Source organism: Chanodichthys erythropterus, chromosome 4 (genome assembly GCF_024489055.1).
Source record: "Chanodichthys erythropterus isolate Z2021 chromosome 4, ASM2448905v1, whole genome shotgun sequence".
Lineage (NCBI taxonomy): Eukaryota > Metazoa > Chordata > Actinopteri > Cypriniformes > Xenocyprididae > Chanodichthys > Chanodichthys erythropterus.
The window spans coordinates 18,745,169-18,762,590 of record NC_090224.1 but is presented as its reverse complement, the minus strand read 5'-3'; the positions used below and the strand labels follow the sequence as shown (position 1 = coordinate 18,762,590).

At 35.7% G+C, this 17,422-nt stretch overlaps 1 protein-coding gene across 3 annotated transcripts; it reads right to left on the bottom strand.

The window, feature by feature from the left end:
• Positions 1–751: 751 nt before the first annotated feature.
• flvcr2b (FLVCR choline and putative heme transporter 2b) lies at positions 752–15,908 on the bottom strand. Of its 3 annotated transcripts, XM_067384367.1 has the most exons (12): positions 15,508–15,908; positions 15,037–15,260; positions 12,381–12,522; positions 9,959–10,099; positions 9,137–9,204; positions 8,805–8,908; positions 7,400–7,510; positions 7,151–7,256; positions 6,159–6,270; positions 5,152–5,207; positions 1,689–1,799; positions 752–1,345 (listed from the first exon to the last, which is right to left on the bottom strand). In XM_067384367.1, exons 2-11 carry the CDS (start codon positions 15,115–15,117, stop codon positions 1,731–1,733), a joined length of 990 nt encoding a protein of 329 aa, XP_067240468.1. In that variant the 5' UTR covers positions 15,118–15,260; positions 15,508–15,908; the 3' UTR covers positions 752–1,345; positions 1,689–1,730. The 3 variants fall into 3 exon arrangements, with proteins under 3 accessions (XP_067240468.1, XP_067240466.1, XP_067240467.1); XM_067384365.1 differs by having other exon boundaries at positions 15,037–15,908; XM_067384366.1 differs by lacking the exon at positions 1,689–1,799 and having other exon boundaries at positions 15,037–15,908.
• Between the last annotated feature and the right edge of the window lie 1,514 nt (positions 15,909–17,422).

Sequence of the window (17,422 nt, the reverse complement as noted above, 5' to 3'; positions counted from 1 at the left end):
ATTATGTAGAAGAGTATTGTGAGAAAGAGATCGAGTGAGCGAGTTTAATACCTGCATTCAGATTTAGCATTTTCCTTCAGGTCAGTCCTATGTTCGTTATAAAAAATCTGTTTAAATGTCCGATGTATTATCTTGTCCTTTTAACGGTTAAGGGGTTTTCCCATTACTGACAGCGATAGTCAAAGCATTTGTCAGTTTCGTCTTGTTCCATGTTCACAACAATTCAGTCTTTTCAGTACAAAAGGCTTCGCTACTGACTGACAGTCTTTGCCGCCATCTAATGGCGTAATAATGTAACTTCTGTTGCTGTTCACGGTTTAGGGAGTATTTTTTCCGGAGGAAGGAAGGCTTTTAGTGAAAGTTAACTTAGTGAAAGTTGCACTGATACACATTTTTGGCTTTAATATTTGTATTGTGTGGTAACCGTTTTATAAAAGCAATAAGGCACTCGAGGCTAGTGCTGTATCATGAATAAGTCACGGCTGAAGGGGTTGCAGGCACTTCGCGTCATGCCTAACAACGCCCTTCAGCAGTGACTTACTCATCTTACAGCACAGCCTCCAGTACCTTATTGCTTACATATGCATATATATATATATATATATATATATTATATATATATATATATATATATATATATATAACATTTTGTATAATTATGAATACAAAAATTCTGCTACAAATGTTTTACTTTTTAACACTTAAAAAAATAAAACAAATAATATAACAGAAAAGCGCTTTAGATGTTAGAGTCATTTTATTCATTACAATTTGTTTAGATGGACTTATAGTACTTTAAGTAGGGTCAAAATACAAAACAACTGTATAAAAAATACTGAAACAGTTATTCATTACATATTACTGCATAGATTTGGAAAGGATTTGGTTTATATCAAGTTAAAATAATACTGAAACATTCCACGTTCCAATGGGTTTCATTGCAGATTTTTTTTTAAATATAATTTTTTCATAAAAAGAAAAATGTTAACAATAATAATTTAAATCAGAAATTGATAAACTAGTTTAAAATTAGAATATGTCCTAATGAGATGATTAGTGATCAATTAAACACAAATGATCACACCATATGAAACAAACAAACAAAGACTTCTCAATCAATCCCTGGCTGTTATAATGGCTAGACACAATACAAGTAAACACACAAACACACATAATACATCCTGATTCAAATGTCACAAAAGAACTCAGGCAAAATTCAAGGCTGGTTACAAACTATAAAAGATAAACAGTGTCAAACAAAAATGACAAATGCTACACAATCCGTTCCATGTTCACATTAGAGTTTGGCTTCAAAAGCTTGTGCTGGTGATGTTTCCAAATGGCCCTACAAACACAAAACACATCATTAGTAATAAATATCACAGTGAAACGGCGCCCCCTGATGGCATTCATGCACACATCCACTGGAGGAAAGTTAGTGTGTTAGTAGATTAAATGGAGGTTAAATGTTAGTGCAGACCATGCTATAGTTAACACACACTCACACACACACACAACAGCTCAAGGGCGAAGCGTTCAGATAGAGCAGACAAAAATCATTAAAATTGGACTCTGACTGGACACACTGAGAATCAAAAGCACATCTGAATCAATTTATAAGCGATAATTAAAATGAAGTTCATCAAGTGTGTGATCATCGAGCGGCTGATCACATGTGCCACCCATACCTGAACCACAGTGAGCAATAAAATCAGGCAGTGATTGATTGATCACATGTGTGAGGAGGGGAGGAGAGACGTCCCACTGTGATCCTGAACGTCTGTCCTGCCCAACGCTGCCTGTAGACACACACACGCAAACACACTGCTCTGTGAACACGAGTATAGTTGAACAGATGTTAAATGACAACAGAGAACAAGATGAGCAGAAATTGGGGAACAAAACGAGCAGAGGAGAAACAGTTTGGGTTAAAAAAAATCCAGTTCGGGATGAATGGAATACAATGGGATAAGATGAAAGTTGGAAAGGGTGAGTAGAAAAAGAGGGATGAGATGAGTGGTGGTTGTGAACATAAGCAGAAAGAAGACGGGATGAGTGGAAAGAAGAAGGACAATTTTACTAACACTCAAAGGTTTTTTCAAAGTAAATTAATACTTTTATTCAGCAAGGATGCATTAAATTGATCAAAAGTGACTTTATAATGTTACAGAAGATTTCTATATCAAATAAATGCTGCTCTTTTGAACTTTCTATCCATCAAAAAATCCTGAAAATGTATCATGGTTTCCACAAAATATTAAGCAGCACTGTTTTCAACTTTGATATTAAAATATTTATAATTTATATAAATACTTATTGAACAGCAAATCAGCATATTAGAATGATTTCTGAAGGATCATGTGACACTGAAGACTGGAGTAACGATGCTGAAAATCTTAAAGACCCCAATCTTTTGTAAAGTAGAATTTATTAGAGGAAAAAGGCAATGAGATGAGTGTAAAAACAGAACTAGATAATGGGAAATTGGAGTGCGAATGGGACGCGTGGAACAAGGGAACGTGATACAGGATGTAAAGATGAAGAGGAGTGATAGTGAAGAACAGGATGAAATGTGTTAATAGGGCCGGTATTTCCTGCGTATCATCCATTCACAGGGCTGGAATGTCAACACAAAAAGTTCAAAGCGCCACAGAAGTTGCTGGGCTGAAGACCCTCGAAAATACTGCAGGAACGCGGTCACATTCCTGCTGTAAACCTTTGAAACAAAAGCTAATAAACTACAACGAACATCTAATGAACACATTCAACAGTCGACTGAGTGAAAGCACTGGAGATCAGGTTAAAACACAACAACACAGAAACAACAGGAGAGTCATTTTCTCTAGTATCAGTACATGTTAGTGGCTTTAAAAAGTTCATCAGCCAAACAAGAGACATACATTTTCATAAAACACAAAACATGAACTTGGTCATGTAAACCTTAAAGGGGACCTATTATGCAAAATTCACTTTTGTTTGGACATAAATGTATGTTGGCAGTGTGTGTACGCAGCCACCCTATAGTGATAAAAATCCACCCACTCCTTTTTTTTAATCCCCATAAATCATAAATCAGTGTCTCAGAACAAGCCGTTTCCAGATCCCTGGCAGTGTGAGGTCGCAAAAGCCACAGGCCCCGCCCACGAATGTTGACAGACACTGACATTTGAACACAGACCCGCCCTGAGCGCGTTCACAGCCAGTCAGCCATTGCTGCACTGACGAGAATGTCTCCCAAGCGTTTTAGGTGTTCTGCAGCTGGATGGATTAATCCACATAGCTCTCTTCATTTACTCCCGAAATCTGAGCTGCTGAAAACGAGGTGGATTAACTTGGTTTTCCAGGAAAATGCTCCCACAGTTCTGCCGAAATTCAAGTATGTCTGCGCAAATCTTTTCACACCGGACTGCTTAGTGAACAAATATATCAATACAAAGGGACAATACAAAACAGAAACTGTCCTAAAAATATGCTACTCAAGGATATACAAGTAAAAACTGTTCGTGATCCAGATTACAGTCTCCAGAGTGATACTGGATACGGCAGTAATGAAGGTGAGAGCACTTTATTACAGTTCATTTACGGGTATAAATTTTATTAAGCACCACCCGAAAGGCATAAGGTCTTTATATATTTGTTTACTGTTAGTTTTAACAAGTGTTTCTGTGTACTTCGCTGTGTATGTTGGTAATGATAATACAAGGGAAAAGAGAGAGCTTATGGATAATATTTTGATGCACACTTGCACTGTTTTATTAAGCTCTACAGTGATTTTCTAGAGTGAAAACGGATGCTTCATATTTTGTGTAAAGTACAATAAATGTTATAAAACTCATCTGTATAGTTTTGGCCATCATTCAAGGTGGTACAACCGGCTTGTACTAATATAGAGGATAAAAACAAGAAGACAATATAAGTTATAACCGTAATTTAACTAAACTATACCTGATCTATCTCCATGCAGCATATATTCACAGTTTCTGACATTATTGTGCGTCCTGACTGAATCCTGTCACTGGAGAATCAGCTCGTAATGCTCCGCGCTCTTAGGCCGATCGCAGCAGCTCATTTGCATTTAAAGGGCACACACTGAAACGGCTCGTTTTTGCTCAACCACTAAAAGTGGCAATTTTAACATGCTATAAAAAATTATCTGTGAGGTATTTTGATCTAAAACTTCACATACACACTCAGGGGACATCAGAAACTTATTTTACATCTTGTAAAATGGGGCATAATAGGTCCCTTTTAATGGGTTAGTCCCCCCCCCCAAAAATGAATTTTTGTCTTTAAGTACTCACCCTCATGTCGTTCCACACCCGTAAGACCTTCGTTCATCTTCAGAACACAAATTAAGATATTTTTGATGAAATCTGAGGGTTTCTGAACCACACATAGGCAGCGACGTTATTGCAACTTTTGAGGTCCAGGAAGGTACAATAGACATTGTTAAAATAGTGGTTCAACCTTAATCTTATAAAGCGACGAGAATACTTTTAATATACTAATATAATACGCTTTTGACGTAGGGAACGCAGTGCAGTGCTTCTGTGTTTACGTCCGAACATGGGCTCTGTATTGGTCGACGCTGTACATGTGAGCAGCACTATGCATGCATGTGATGCTGACGCAGGAGCCGGCCAATAATGAGCTGGCGTTCTGACGCAGAACCTGGAAACTCTGAACTGCGTTTACTATGCCAAAAGCATACGAGAATGACAGGGAAGAGATAAAATTGTTGAATAAAGTCATTATTTTTGTTTTATTTTTGGGCACAAAAAGTATTCTTGTCGCTTCATAATATAGAGGTTGAACCACTGCAGTCACATGGACCATTTTAACGATGACTTTAATATCTTTCTGGACCTCAAAAGGTGTAATGATGTTGCAGCCTATGTGTGGTTCAGAAACCCTCAGATTTCATCAAAAATTTATTAATTTGTATTCCAAAGATGAACGAAGGTCTTACGGGTTTCAAACAACATGAGGATTAATGTAATTAATGACAGAAATTTCATTAGTTTAAGAAATTTTAATCTGCTTTCTATCACAAATATATCTCATATAGTGTTAATCTGCTTGTGTTATAGAGGAGAGATGGAGGGCCGGTGTAAATGTGTTACTGTTTTGCAGGTTTGATTTGATACTTACAGCTGCCAGTGCTTGCTGATTTGCCAACTGTCTGCGCAGATCTGACTTAATACAGGCTGAGATAAAGAACAGAAACATGAGACATGCATTACAACAGCTTTAACATTCACAGACTATCTGCTAAAGATGACTAATGTATCCTGTGTGCTCTAGTCTATCCAATCAGCAATTTAATTTGTAAATATAAATGGATGAATCCCTCAAAGAACCTGTCCAGATCATATTTAGTTCCAAAAAACAAAAGAAAGAAATAAGATTTTTAATTTTTTTATACAAGTATATTTTTATGCATTGCAAAATAATAATTATTATAATTATTAGGTTTAATTCCCATGGGTGACACATCCATGATGACCCATCAGTGGGTTTGGCTAAGTTTACGTGGAAGATAATTCTGGTTGGACTTTTGAGATCTCATTCATTGTTAACAGAGAAAGTAAAAACTTTGTACCTCTACGCATCAATGTTATATGAAGGACTGTATAATTTCTCCACATGAACTCTTATTGCCTGTAAAGTTTGTTGAATATTAACTAGGAAGTATTTCAATTATACATAAGAACAATCTAAATAACCACAGTGAACATTACTATTGTAATTAACGTGTTGTATAATTTTATAACATTTAAAATGTGACAATTTGCCACCCTTGTCCTGAGAACACAGTTCAATCATTTGATTAAAAGTTTTGTGTTTGTACCCTGAAGGATTTTGTAGCTTATTCTATATTTACTCAGTCCAGTGTTTTTTTTTCTGTGTGTTTAATAGCTCATACATTAACTGAAACTTTAGAGGACACCGTAGCTTTCATAATGTCATTCATGCAGCATGAATTTCAATAGAATGCTTTCCAAGAAGCACCAGGAATCAAAACATTTTAAAACAACTACAGTTCATAGGTCCAGAGTAAAAAATACAAAGCAGTTTCACAATTCCTCAAGTATAAACTCAACACTGAATTAAAGAGGAACAACTAGTCAGGTAGATGAGCACTGAGCGATCTGCACCTGTAATGAAGGTTCCTATCAGCAGGAACGCACACAGGAAGAGATTTCCAGCCAGTGTATTGAAGGAATCCATGATTTTCCCCTGACAGATCGTGAATATGATCCCAAATACCTGCAGTAAGAAACACAACGTTTATTAGGATTGTTGGTAACTGCAAATAAACTCTATAAAATAACATAAAAATCTAGTTCTGCTCCTTGCTGCTGGTCAGTAGCCGTGTTTTATTTTATTTAAGCATGACTATGACCGCTTCACTGAAAAGATCTGTGTATTATTGTACAACTCCTTTAAAATCTAATGAAAACGTACAAAGAGAAGAGCTGAGGAGAAATCGCCTCAGTTTTGAACTTACAGGATCAATGTAGAAATCTGCTATAAGCTAACGCAAACATGCTGAGATGAGATACTAAACATTTTATACCTTGAGTCTAACATTAGCTAGTCTATACTACTGTTAAAAGATATTAAAATGGGCAGTTAAAATCTCACTTCCAGTTCTTGCTGAGGAACAGATAATATTCATTTTGTTTTCATTCACTTCTTTGTGGGATCACGTGAGGTGCTCCCTTTGGCATGATAATCGTAATAATATCTTGTAGTGTGTGATGGGCCATGATTTAAGTCTTGTAGTGTGCGCATGTTTGAGATTTGAGAGAAGACAATCTGTAAAGATTCTTCTTATGGGCGTGATGCAAACAGATTTCATAATCGGTTAGGATTTAAAAACTCCTGTAGTCTGAGCCCGGCTTTAGCAATATAATACTTAGAACAGTTTTGACAGTATATTTTTTATGTATTTCAGCAAAACTAACCATTTATTTTTGTTATCAACTATGAGTGACCCCTGCTGGTGTTATGTCTCCATCATTCACCTTTAATTTTCGTACCTTATTGCTCATGTAATCTATATGGATGTTTATTTCACTAGTCTTTTATTCATTTATTTTTGTAATTAATTTGTTAATTTATTTTATAAATATCACACACAGACCTGTGCAGAGCAGTTTAGAAGCCCTGAAGACGTCCCCTCAGACTCTGGGTAAGTCAACTCGACGGCAAACTCAAAACCGAGAGGAAGATAACCCGTCATAAAGAACCTGTAACACACAAACAAAAAGGTTTTGGGCAAAACTTTTGGTTTTTCAAATAAAAAAAAAATAAAAAAATTACAAAAGATATTTTTATTTGCAAATTTTATCTGGCCATGCATAGCGTGAACAACAATGAAATCTTCTCATACCCGAGGGTTCCCGCTGTGATAAAGACCACCCACAGGTGACCCAAATCCAAGGTAAAAGCATAAATCACCATACCCACAAGGGACATCAGATACACAGCTAGAGTGGTTTGTCTGTGGAGACATCACACAACAGAGACATGGGACACAGGTCAAATCCTCCATTAGGATCCAACATGTCCTACTATTGAACAAGTGAGTCTGATCATATCATTCATAGTAGCTGCAAATACAGAACCAGAAATACCATTTAAGGTTCTTTAGTTAAACAGCATCTGCTAATATCTGGGTGTTTCTTCAACTATTAGCAAAAAAAAATTAGTTGTTCGGGTTAAAATAGCTGGTTTTGGTGGAAATGATGCCACAACTGTGGGACAATCATAATTTGTGTAACAAAATATATTAATAATTTTCACATACTAAAAACTGAAATAATTTATGATTGCTTGACTCTTTGTTAAGATCTACTTTAAAAATTGAATATTTTTCTAAAGGATTTCGATCTTAAAAATATGGAATGTCTGGATCTTTTTTGATCGTTCTGGATTTTTTTTTTTTTTTAAGAAAAGAATACTTTTATTCAGCAAGGATGCATTAAATTGAATTGAAAGAATCCTATAAAAAAATTATCATGGTTTTCACAAAAATATGAAGCAGCACAACTGTTTTCAACAATAATAATAATAGTAAAAAATGTTTTCTGAGCATCAAATCTGCATATTAGAATGATTTCTGAAGGATCATGTGACACTGAAGACTGGAGTAATGATGCTGAAAATTCAGCTTTGATCACAGAAATAAATTACATTTTAAAATATATTCAAATAGAAAACTGGTTATTTGAAATTGTAAAAATATTTCACAATATTATTGTTTTTACTGTATTTTTGATTGAATAAATGAAGTCTTGGTGAGTAGAAGAGACTTCTTTCAAAAACATTAAAAAAAGCTTACTGACCACAAATTCTGAATGGTAGTGTATACATCAAAGGCATTTAAAAAAAGCAAAAACCTTTTTTAATAAAAATTCACTCCAGTAACACAAAAGGCCTGAAGTTGAAGATACGCCCATTAATTGTATTAATAATCTGATATTTCTGTTCAGTAGTGTGAGAGTGGTACATGGTAATAAATATAAACAAAGCTGAACGAAAGAAACATCACAGTACCCAGGAGGGGAAGACATGCTGCGAGAGGGTCAAATGCACTTAAACAAAAAGTCACGGGGTCACTGAGGTCTAAGTCAAAGAGGCAAACACCTGGAAAAACACACTAAAACAAAGCATATGAACAGACTCACAGGAGGGAAGGACTTAATAACACACTTCTCTTCAAGGAGGAATGAAGACAAATGTTTATCAAGCACTGTCACTGCCTGAAGGACATTTCTTTGTTAAGAGCCTCTTACTTGTATGTCTTAGATCGGTCTAACCAGATTCCACAGATGAGGGAACCCACCATGCCAGCAATCACGATGGTGAGGCCGATCCTGCCGGCGTTCACCTCCTCTCCCTGTTAAAACCAGAGTAAACTTTTAAATACGTTATCTGTTTTACCAGAATATGTCAGACTAAGATCAGTTCTTCTGGATTATGGAATGAATGTAAGAATGGAAACCCACAAACACTTTCACCAATAATGCTAAAGATGAAGTTAAACATCACTGGAATCACTTGAGTTATGTGTATTGAGTGCAGGTCATGGGCTTTCATGATTGGTTGGACAGCCGGAGGGACTTACAGGATAGTGCTCAATGATCATTCGGTTGAGAAGCGTACTGACAGCATAGAAACAGCCAACATTCAGCCCTGAAGAAAGACAGATGAAGTTAAAAACATAAAAAAGCATTTAAAAAAGCCTGCTGAAAAAGTCTTGTTTCAGACTATTGATTTGATGTGTATCTAGTAAGCAGTAAATGTCTTCACATTTCTGAAGCAGTTGTAAAGACATAAAGAGCTTTGCATTCCTGCAGGATTATTTCTGTCAATGTTCAGCCAGGTTAAATGTTTCCAGCGCCAGTGTTACACAGGGGTGTGTGTGTATATTTGTGCACTGTGCAGATGGATCATGGACCCATTGTGCAGTGCTAATGTAGTATATTAACAAATTATTATATTTGTCTTCCAAAGAAGAACGAAAGTTTTACGGTTGTCGAATGACATGAGGGTGAGTAATTATTGACAGAATTTTCATTTTTGGGTGAGCTAGCACTTAAGGAAGTCCCTTCAGTGTAAGACTACAGAATTGTTTTTGCATTTTATAGTGCACCATGTGACTATGACTGTAAATAACTGCACGTGCATGATCTGAGGAATCATTTATGTCTGTAGCAGGACAAATTATGTGCTGAAATGTATTAATTAGTGTTAGGAGCATGTTCAAATCACAAAGCCCAAGTATGAGCAACAGAAATAGACATGCATACTTTAGCACACTGCACTATGGAACTATTCATTTTAATGTTTTCAGTAACACACTATGACTGTGTTTAAATGGCAGCAAGCATAATGAACCCCAGTTTGAGGCTCTGAATGGCTCTGTTGTGCGTAGAGTGACATTTACCGTAAGTGATGACGAGGAGGATGAAGGCTTTGTTGCGGAGCAGTCTGAAGATGGAGGCTGTATACGAGTAGCTCTCCGGAGATATCTGCCGAGCTGCGGCCTGAGCATGGGTGGGAGGGATCTCCGGACGCTCCTGAAACACTGACAAGAACATAAAACACAAACTTGTCCAATCACCAAAACTTTTCAGCACTGATCTGAGTTCAGTTTCATGTGTAACTGGACACTACAGCTCTCAAGCTTATTGTTAATGAAAACTAAACTGTAAATAGTTTTTTCTGACATTTAAATAAAAATTAAATATTCAATGAAAAACTAAATGCAACAAGTAAGTTGAAGTACTAAAATGACTAAAACTGAAAATTAAGTTAAAGCTAGAAATATAAATAAAATATAGACATATATAAATAGAAATATATATATATAAAAAATGATGCATAACAAAATAACGTAAAAGGATCAAATAACAAATTTACTAAATAATTTTAAACTAAAAATGTTTAAATTAAAACTAATTCAAAATATGAATAAATTCTATAATAGTAAATAAATAATACTAAAATGATACCATCATAATATAAATTAATATAAATAAAAAAAGACAAGAAGGCTGTAACAAAATATAGGCAGCAAAATAAAGCCTTCTAAGATACACTCTTTTTGGCAAAGCTTTCTAAGATACACTCTTAAGAGAGAATCACTGTATTTTCAGGCAATCCCAGAATGCATTGGAAAACATTCATCCAAGATGGTGAGGTTTTGGCACAAAGCTAATATGTTTGATCATTTAAATCATTTAAAAAGTTAAAGAAAAAAATTCTTAAATTCTAAAGAATGAAATAAAGGCCAGTTGTGCATTTGAGTGGAAATATGGCTGAAGGAATTCACCATGTTATGACATCTGGGAATATTTGTGTTTGAGTAAAAATTTAGCCTGCTGTCCCCAAAGCTGCAGGTGACTGAACTCTGTCATATTTGCTTTATCAAACAAGCACTAGAAATTATAACCTCTGCAGCCAGATTTGAGCTGTAGAACTATTAGACAGAAACACTAGAACCTGCTGGGCTTGTTCTTTAATAAAGAATTAAATAACAGTCCAGCTAAACTGTTTATTTTAAGGGAAATTAAGAGAACAGTTCACCTAAAAATAAAATGTATGTGATCATAACTCACCATCATGTTGTTGCAGGTTGCATTAGTTTATTTTCTTTCATGGACCACAAAGGAAATGTTAGCAGGTGTTCATTGATATACGATTAAAATAAGGAAGGGGGCTCCAAAAATGACAAAAAGCACCATATGATGACTTAACAGACAGACTTAAAGACCTCCTTTTGTGTTCCATGGAAAAATAAGTCATACATGTTTGGAATGACATGAGGCAGAGTATGTTTTTGGGCGACCTTAAGCCATGCTAATATCTTGTGATTTTCTTCTTTTTATTGTCTAGACAAATATTTTTGCTTGTGAGAGCAGAACTGAATGCATGTGAGTGTTCCTCAAAATGTGACAGGAGGTTTTATGGTCATGTCAAGATAAAAATGGGAAGCTCAGCATTTTACAAAAGGCTGAAACAAAGAGGATATTAAGAGTGAACAAAATACGTTTAAAAAAAAGGAAAGAAAATTATCTCATTTCCCCTTCATCTTGTCATTTGTGCTAAAGGTCAGATAATCATCAACAAGCACTAACATACTCTGTTTATACTCGTACAAGCAGACTACCAAAATAACTAATTTATTTATTACTATGTATATAAATTTTTAAGAAACACTCTTTTAAGACAGAATCACTGTATTGATATTAATCAGTTGTTTTGTAAGATAGTTGCACAATACTTAAGCAATAATCTATTTTAATTTCTCTTGCATTATTTGCTATCTGGGATTTATGTTTCTCTGAATACTTCACAATACATTCTAGGATTGTCTTTTCTGTTAAGGACACATGCATTGTTTTGGCTAAAAGAAGATATAATGCATCAGAATTAAAGGGATGGTTCACCCAAAAATTTAAATTCTGTCATCATTTAGTCATTCTCATGTCATCCAAAACCCGTAAAACTTGTTCATCCAAGTTAGAACACAAGGATATTTTTAATGAAATCTGAGTGATTGTCTTCTGAAGAGACAAAATGATGAAGAGACTTAATTTAGGCATTTAATTTGAACTGTCAGACAGAAATTTCTCAGATTTCATTAAAAAATATTCACGTGTTTAGAAGATGAAGGAAAGTCTTATGGGTTTGGAACGACATGAGAGTGAGTAACTGAAGACATAATTTTTTAGGTGAATTTGTATATCTTTTGGAACAACCTTCATGTCAGGAACATGTTTTAAAATACTCCCTAAGTAAGCAGCTCACTGTGTTTTGGAACAGAACAATATTGTGATATTAGTATAACTAACATTTGCACTTACCGATGACAACCAACACAAACAAGAATGTGGCCACACCCGCCGTGATGTAGAACATGACTCTGATGTGAGACGCTAACTCGTCCAGATCGTCCACATTTGGAACCAGTATTGGTGGAACGAGGAAGCCAATGGCAATCCCCAACTGAAAGGAACACGGACATCTGTGAGGTTCAAAACAAAGCAGTGCATGGCCTACATACTGAACACAAGTACACAAATGCAGCACTTCCAGCTTTACTTAATTGCAAAAATAGTTGTGCTTTTAAAATTGCACTTGCTAGCAATGGCCTTCCCTTACAGCAACAATAGTGTGGGCCCAGATCCGGCCCACATCTGGTCCGCATGTAATCCACATGTACTGGATGTGGGCCGGATATGGGCCACACTGTGTTGTCTAGGACACTTAAGACTGTCATGCAATTATGTGGTTGCACATTAAACATCACTGGCATTGATTCAACATTATTGTTTCATCCTGTGCTCGTTCTCCATTTTTCTTGGCTTATAACAGAGGTTTTCAAACTGGGTTTCAGGAGCCCATAAAAGGTTTTGAGAAAAATAGCATAAAAAAAAAAAAAAAAAATTATATATATATATATATACACAGTACTGTCCAAAAGTTTGGAACCACTAAGATTTTTAATGTTTTTAAAAGAAGTTTCGTCTGCTTACCAAGGCTACATTTATTTAATTAAAAATACAGTAAAAACAGTAATATTGTGAAATATTATTACAATTTAAAATAACTGTGTACTATTTAAATATATTTGACAAAGTAATTTATTCCTGTGATGGCAAAGCTGAATTTTCAGCATCATTACTCCAGTCTTCAGTGTCACATGATCCTTCAGAAATCATTCTAATATGGTGATCTGCTGCTCAAGAAACATTTAATGTGTACAATTGTACAAAATATTTGTGTACAATATTTTTTTTTCAGGATTATTTGATGAATAGAAAGTTCAAAAGAACAGTGTTTATCTGAAATCTAATCTTTTGTAACATTATAAATGTCTTTCCTGCCACTTTTGATGTAATGCATCCTTGCTGAATGAAAGTATTCATTTCTTTAATTTCTTTTCAAAAAAATAAAAATAAAAATTCTTACTGACCCCAAACTTTTGAACGATAGTGTATAATGCTACAGAAGCTTTGTATTTCAGATAAATGCTGTTCTTTTGAACTTTCTATTCATCAAGGAATCCTGAAAAAAAAAAAAGTACACATTTTTTTTTTTAACATTGAAAATAATCATAAATGTTTCTTGAGCAGCAGATCAGCATATTAGAATGATTTCTGAAGGATCATGTGACACTGAAGACTGGAGTAATGATGCTGAAAATTCAGCTTTGCATCACAGGAATAAATTACTTTGTCAAATATGTTTAAATAGTACACAGTTATTTTAAATTGTAATAATATTTCACAATATTACTGTTTTTTACTGTGTTTTTAATTAAATAAATGTAGCCTTGGTGAGCAGACGAAACTTCTTTTAAAAACATCAATCCCAGCAAATATGTGTCCGACGGCAATGTCGTGTCCCTGGTCAAAAATAGTCGCAGTTGGACGGCATTAAATCGGTAAAAATATGTAACAGAAAATTTCCTAAAAATGCATTCAGATACATTTATATCTGTCTACAATTCTCTGGGGTTGCATGTATAATTGTTACTTTGACCTTTAGCTATGTGTAGTTTAATATATAATAGTTCATTAATTATATTATGTAATAACGAAACGTCAAAGACGTCTGTTTAAATTTCATTTTTGAACTATTTTTCAACCATGACGGGACGTGTCGGAGGGATGTCTTTTCAGCGGTCATTAAATGTCCAAATGTTTGCTGGGATTGGTCTTACTCATTAAATGTGCGTATGCACAAATTTGTCTGTGAAATCTACGTATGAACCAATTCAATTTAACTTTCATACTAAAATTTATTCTAAATTTACAAAATATGTAGAAACCAAAAACTGAAACCACAGACATGCAAAAATCACATACTCTAGGTGGCCTTATGATAGTGTTAAGATTAAATTTTATTCAGAGATATTGAATCTTAAATATATTTCATCATATAGAGTGAATAAGTAATATAAAGCTGCATTAGAGCGCAAGCTTCAAGGTTTCTCTGTATAAAAAGAGCAAGTCTTTAGAGAGCATTATATGTTTGCTAAAAGTGATAAAAGGCTATAAAAGAAAGGTTGTGAGGAAATTTTAATATTTATATATTTTCCAGATAATATTTTACACATATTCATAGTATTTTTACTGTATACGTTGATATTTATAGTTGCATTTTATATTTTAGGAATGGGGTCCCTCGTAAGAGGATCATCTGGAGGTCCGTGGCATTAAAAAGTTTGAAAACCCCTAGCCGATGAAAAATAAAGACTTTATTTAGACTCAAATGAGAAATCTCCACTTAGCACAACAATGGCTCAACCAATGACGAGGGAGTGGGGGCGGGACTATGTTTTCTGACCAATAGCAATAGGGGAGTGTTCAGGATACCTGTGTGGAAACAGTCATTATTTTTGTAATTACGTTTAATGCCGCTAGTGGCGCAGCAATTACACACTTCCGCTTTAATTTTCACAGTCCAGTACAGTTAAATGCGCAATAATATTATTATTATTCTTTTGAAACCCACCTGATTTCCGAAGACCCCGATGGAGCACGCAGTGGACACCTCATCCGACCCGAACCACACCGATGCGATGCGCGAGGGCATCCCGAGAATAAACACCTGAGCCACGGAGCACGTGAACTGACCCAAAAATGTCACCGGAAAAAGGTCCGGTCTCGCGCTGGCCACCTTGATCCACGTGCCCGCGCAGTTCAGAGCTGCGGCCACGAGCGCGATGACCCTCAGACCTTTTTTATCCAAGAGCCACGAGACGGGAAAAATGAGAGGAATGTACGTCAACATGTATATCATGGACATCCAGTCAATGGTGAAAGTGTCCACACTGTAGAAGCGCATGAAGATATTGTTGATGATTCCGTATTGAATCCACTGATATGAGTTACACAGCGAATATGAGCTGAATAAACACACTATAATCCATCTCTTTTTATATAAACGTGTTTCCGGCTGTGGTCTGTTATGTTCAAAACTCACCTCAGCATCAGTTACGGCTGTTTTTGAGAAATAGTTATTATCATTCACCTCTCCGTCCATTGACTTTGATTCATCACCCATTTTCACTCGATTCAACCGCGTTCAGATATTTTTCGAATCGTAAATATTCATTCATTCAAGTTGAATCACAAATGTCATGTTGAGGAGACGCCGGTCAACCTACTGGAACTCGATGCGGTACTAAAAATCATGTCAAACTCTGTTATAATTTAATATTTACTTTACATATCATGCTAATGATTTATCACCTGAGTTTAAATACTAGTAGATAAGCTTCTCATAATACTTAGATGTTCATCCGCTGCTCGGATATAATAAATCTCCAGCTCCCGCACAGAAAACTCCTCCAACAGTCGTTGAAAGTTTCGCCAGAGTGCTGAAGCTTCTGACGTAGAAGAATAACTGACTAGACGAGAAATTACAAACGACTGAAAACCAGAAAGGGGCGGAGCTTAATTGTAAAGCGGTTGTGTCGGTCATGTGACATTCCTGAGCCAGTAGAACAAAATATTTTTTCTTTCTTTCGAATTGTGAATGTAAGACATAATATAAAAAAACATTTAAAAACAAAAAAATAATTAGAGAAATTAATAGCTATAAAAACAGCGGTTTGTTCAAGTCATCTTGGAACGATCAGGTTTATGCACGTGACGTCACCGTCGACCGTTACGACTGCGGTCACGCCCGCTAAGTGGCAAAAGACTGAGCGGCAGCATTGGTTTTCAGCGTGAATGCCGCGAAAAACACAAAAAACACATCCAAAACGGAAAAGAGCTTTGTGATTGACTGTACAAATAGCTTTGACACAAAACCTGAGGTATATATTTAAAGACTGCCGAAAAAAGAAGCAAATGTATCGCTACAATTCACAGAAACAACTCGACTCCAGCAGAGAAACATGGATTTGCAGTTATCATTTTGTGTCAAATTGTTGGATTTTGAGGTAAAATCATGCCGTATATATTGTATTGTTATATATTATGTTGACAAACCATCAATTCAATTTTTTCCATCTTATATTCTGCATAATTGTGTGTTTTAAAATAAACACTGACAAAAACTATACTATAAAACTATATATTTTAGGGCTGGACGATATGACGATATACATAACATTGATATAAGTGATTACTCGGATTTAAACCTACCTATATTGTAGTTATATAAAATATTCACAGGCAGATTTGCTTTATGTATTTCCCCGGCGTTAAATCAGGCACATATAAATGTCAGGAAACACGATTCCTGGCTGCATGTCAATATCCATGGATTAGGTTTATTTGACAAGTTGTAAGAAACACTTTCGAGTCCAACCTTTAGTGTAATTCGTTTGTTTTACGCGCGTTTTCGCAGTTTCCCTTATTAAACCCAGTCACGCAGCAGGTTCTTTTGCCACTCAGTCCAGCTGAGGGAGCGCGTTTCACCCCAAAATGGTGGAAACGCAGGGCTGCTGCAATGGAACGTTCAACTGAGTGTCGCTTCTTGTTAGTGCTTCTTCTTGTTCTTTGGTAGAACTAGCGCGGCCGTAGAACGTCACGTGGTATCTGTTACTTTTCTCAGCGCTGTCACGGTGGAAAAAGTCGTCGTTTGTAAGGGCACAGCAAGTTATTTAATTATTTTACAGAAATGTCTGGAGTGTATTTCACTTTTTTTTTTTTTTACCGATCCCAATCATTTAAATTAATATATTTACGATTATCATTAAAATTTTTCCGCAGTAATCCTGTCCTTTGAATGAGGGGGATTCGACTTTATGATCCGCCGAGCGCCCCCTGGAGGAGAACGACATTAATCACATAGAAACATTTCAATCGCTTCAGTTCATTGGTGAAGCTGTAGTTCCTCTAATGCCTTTAGGGTTTGTGGCGGATAAAGGGGAGAAGGCGCCCTCTGC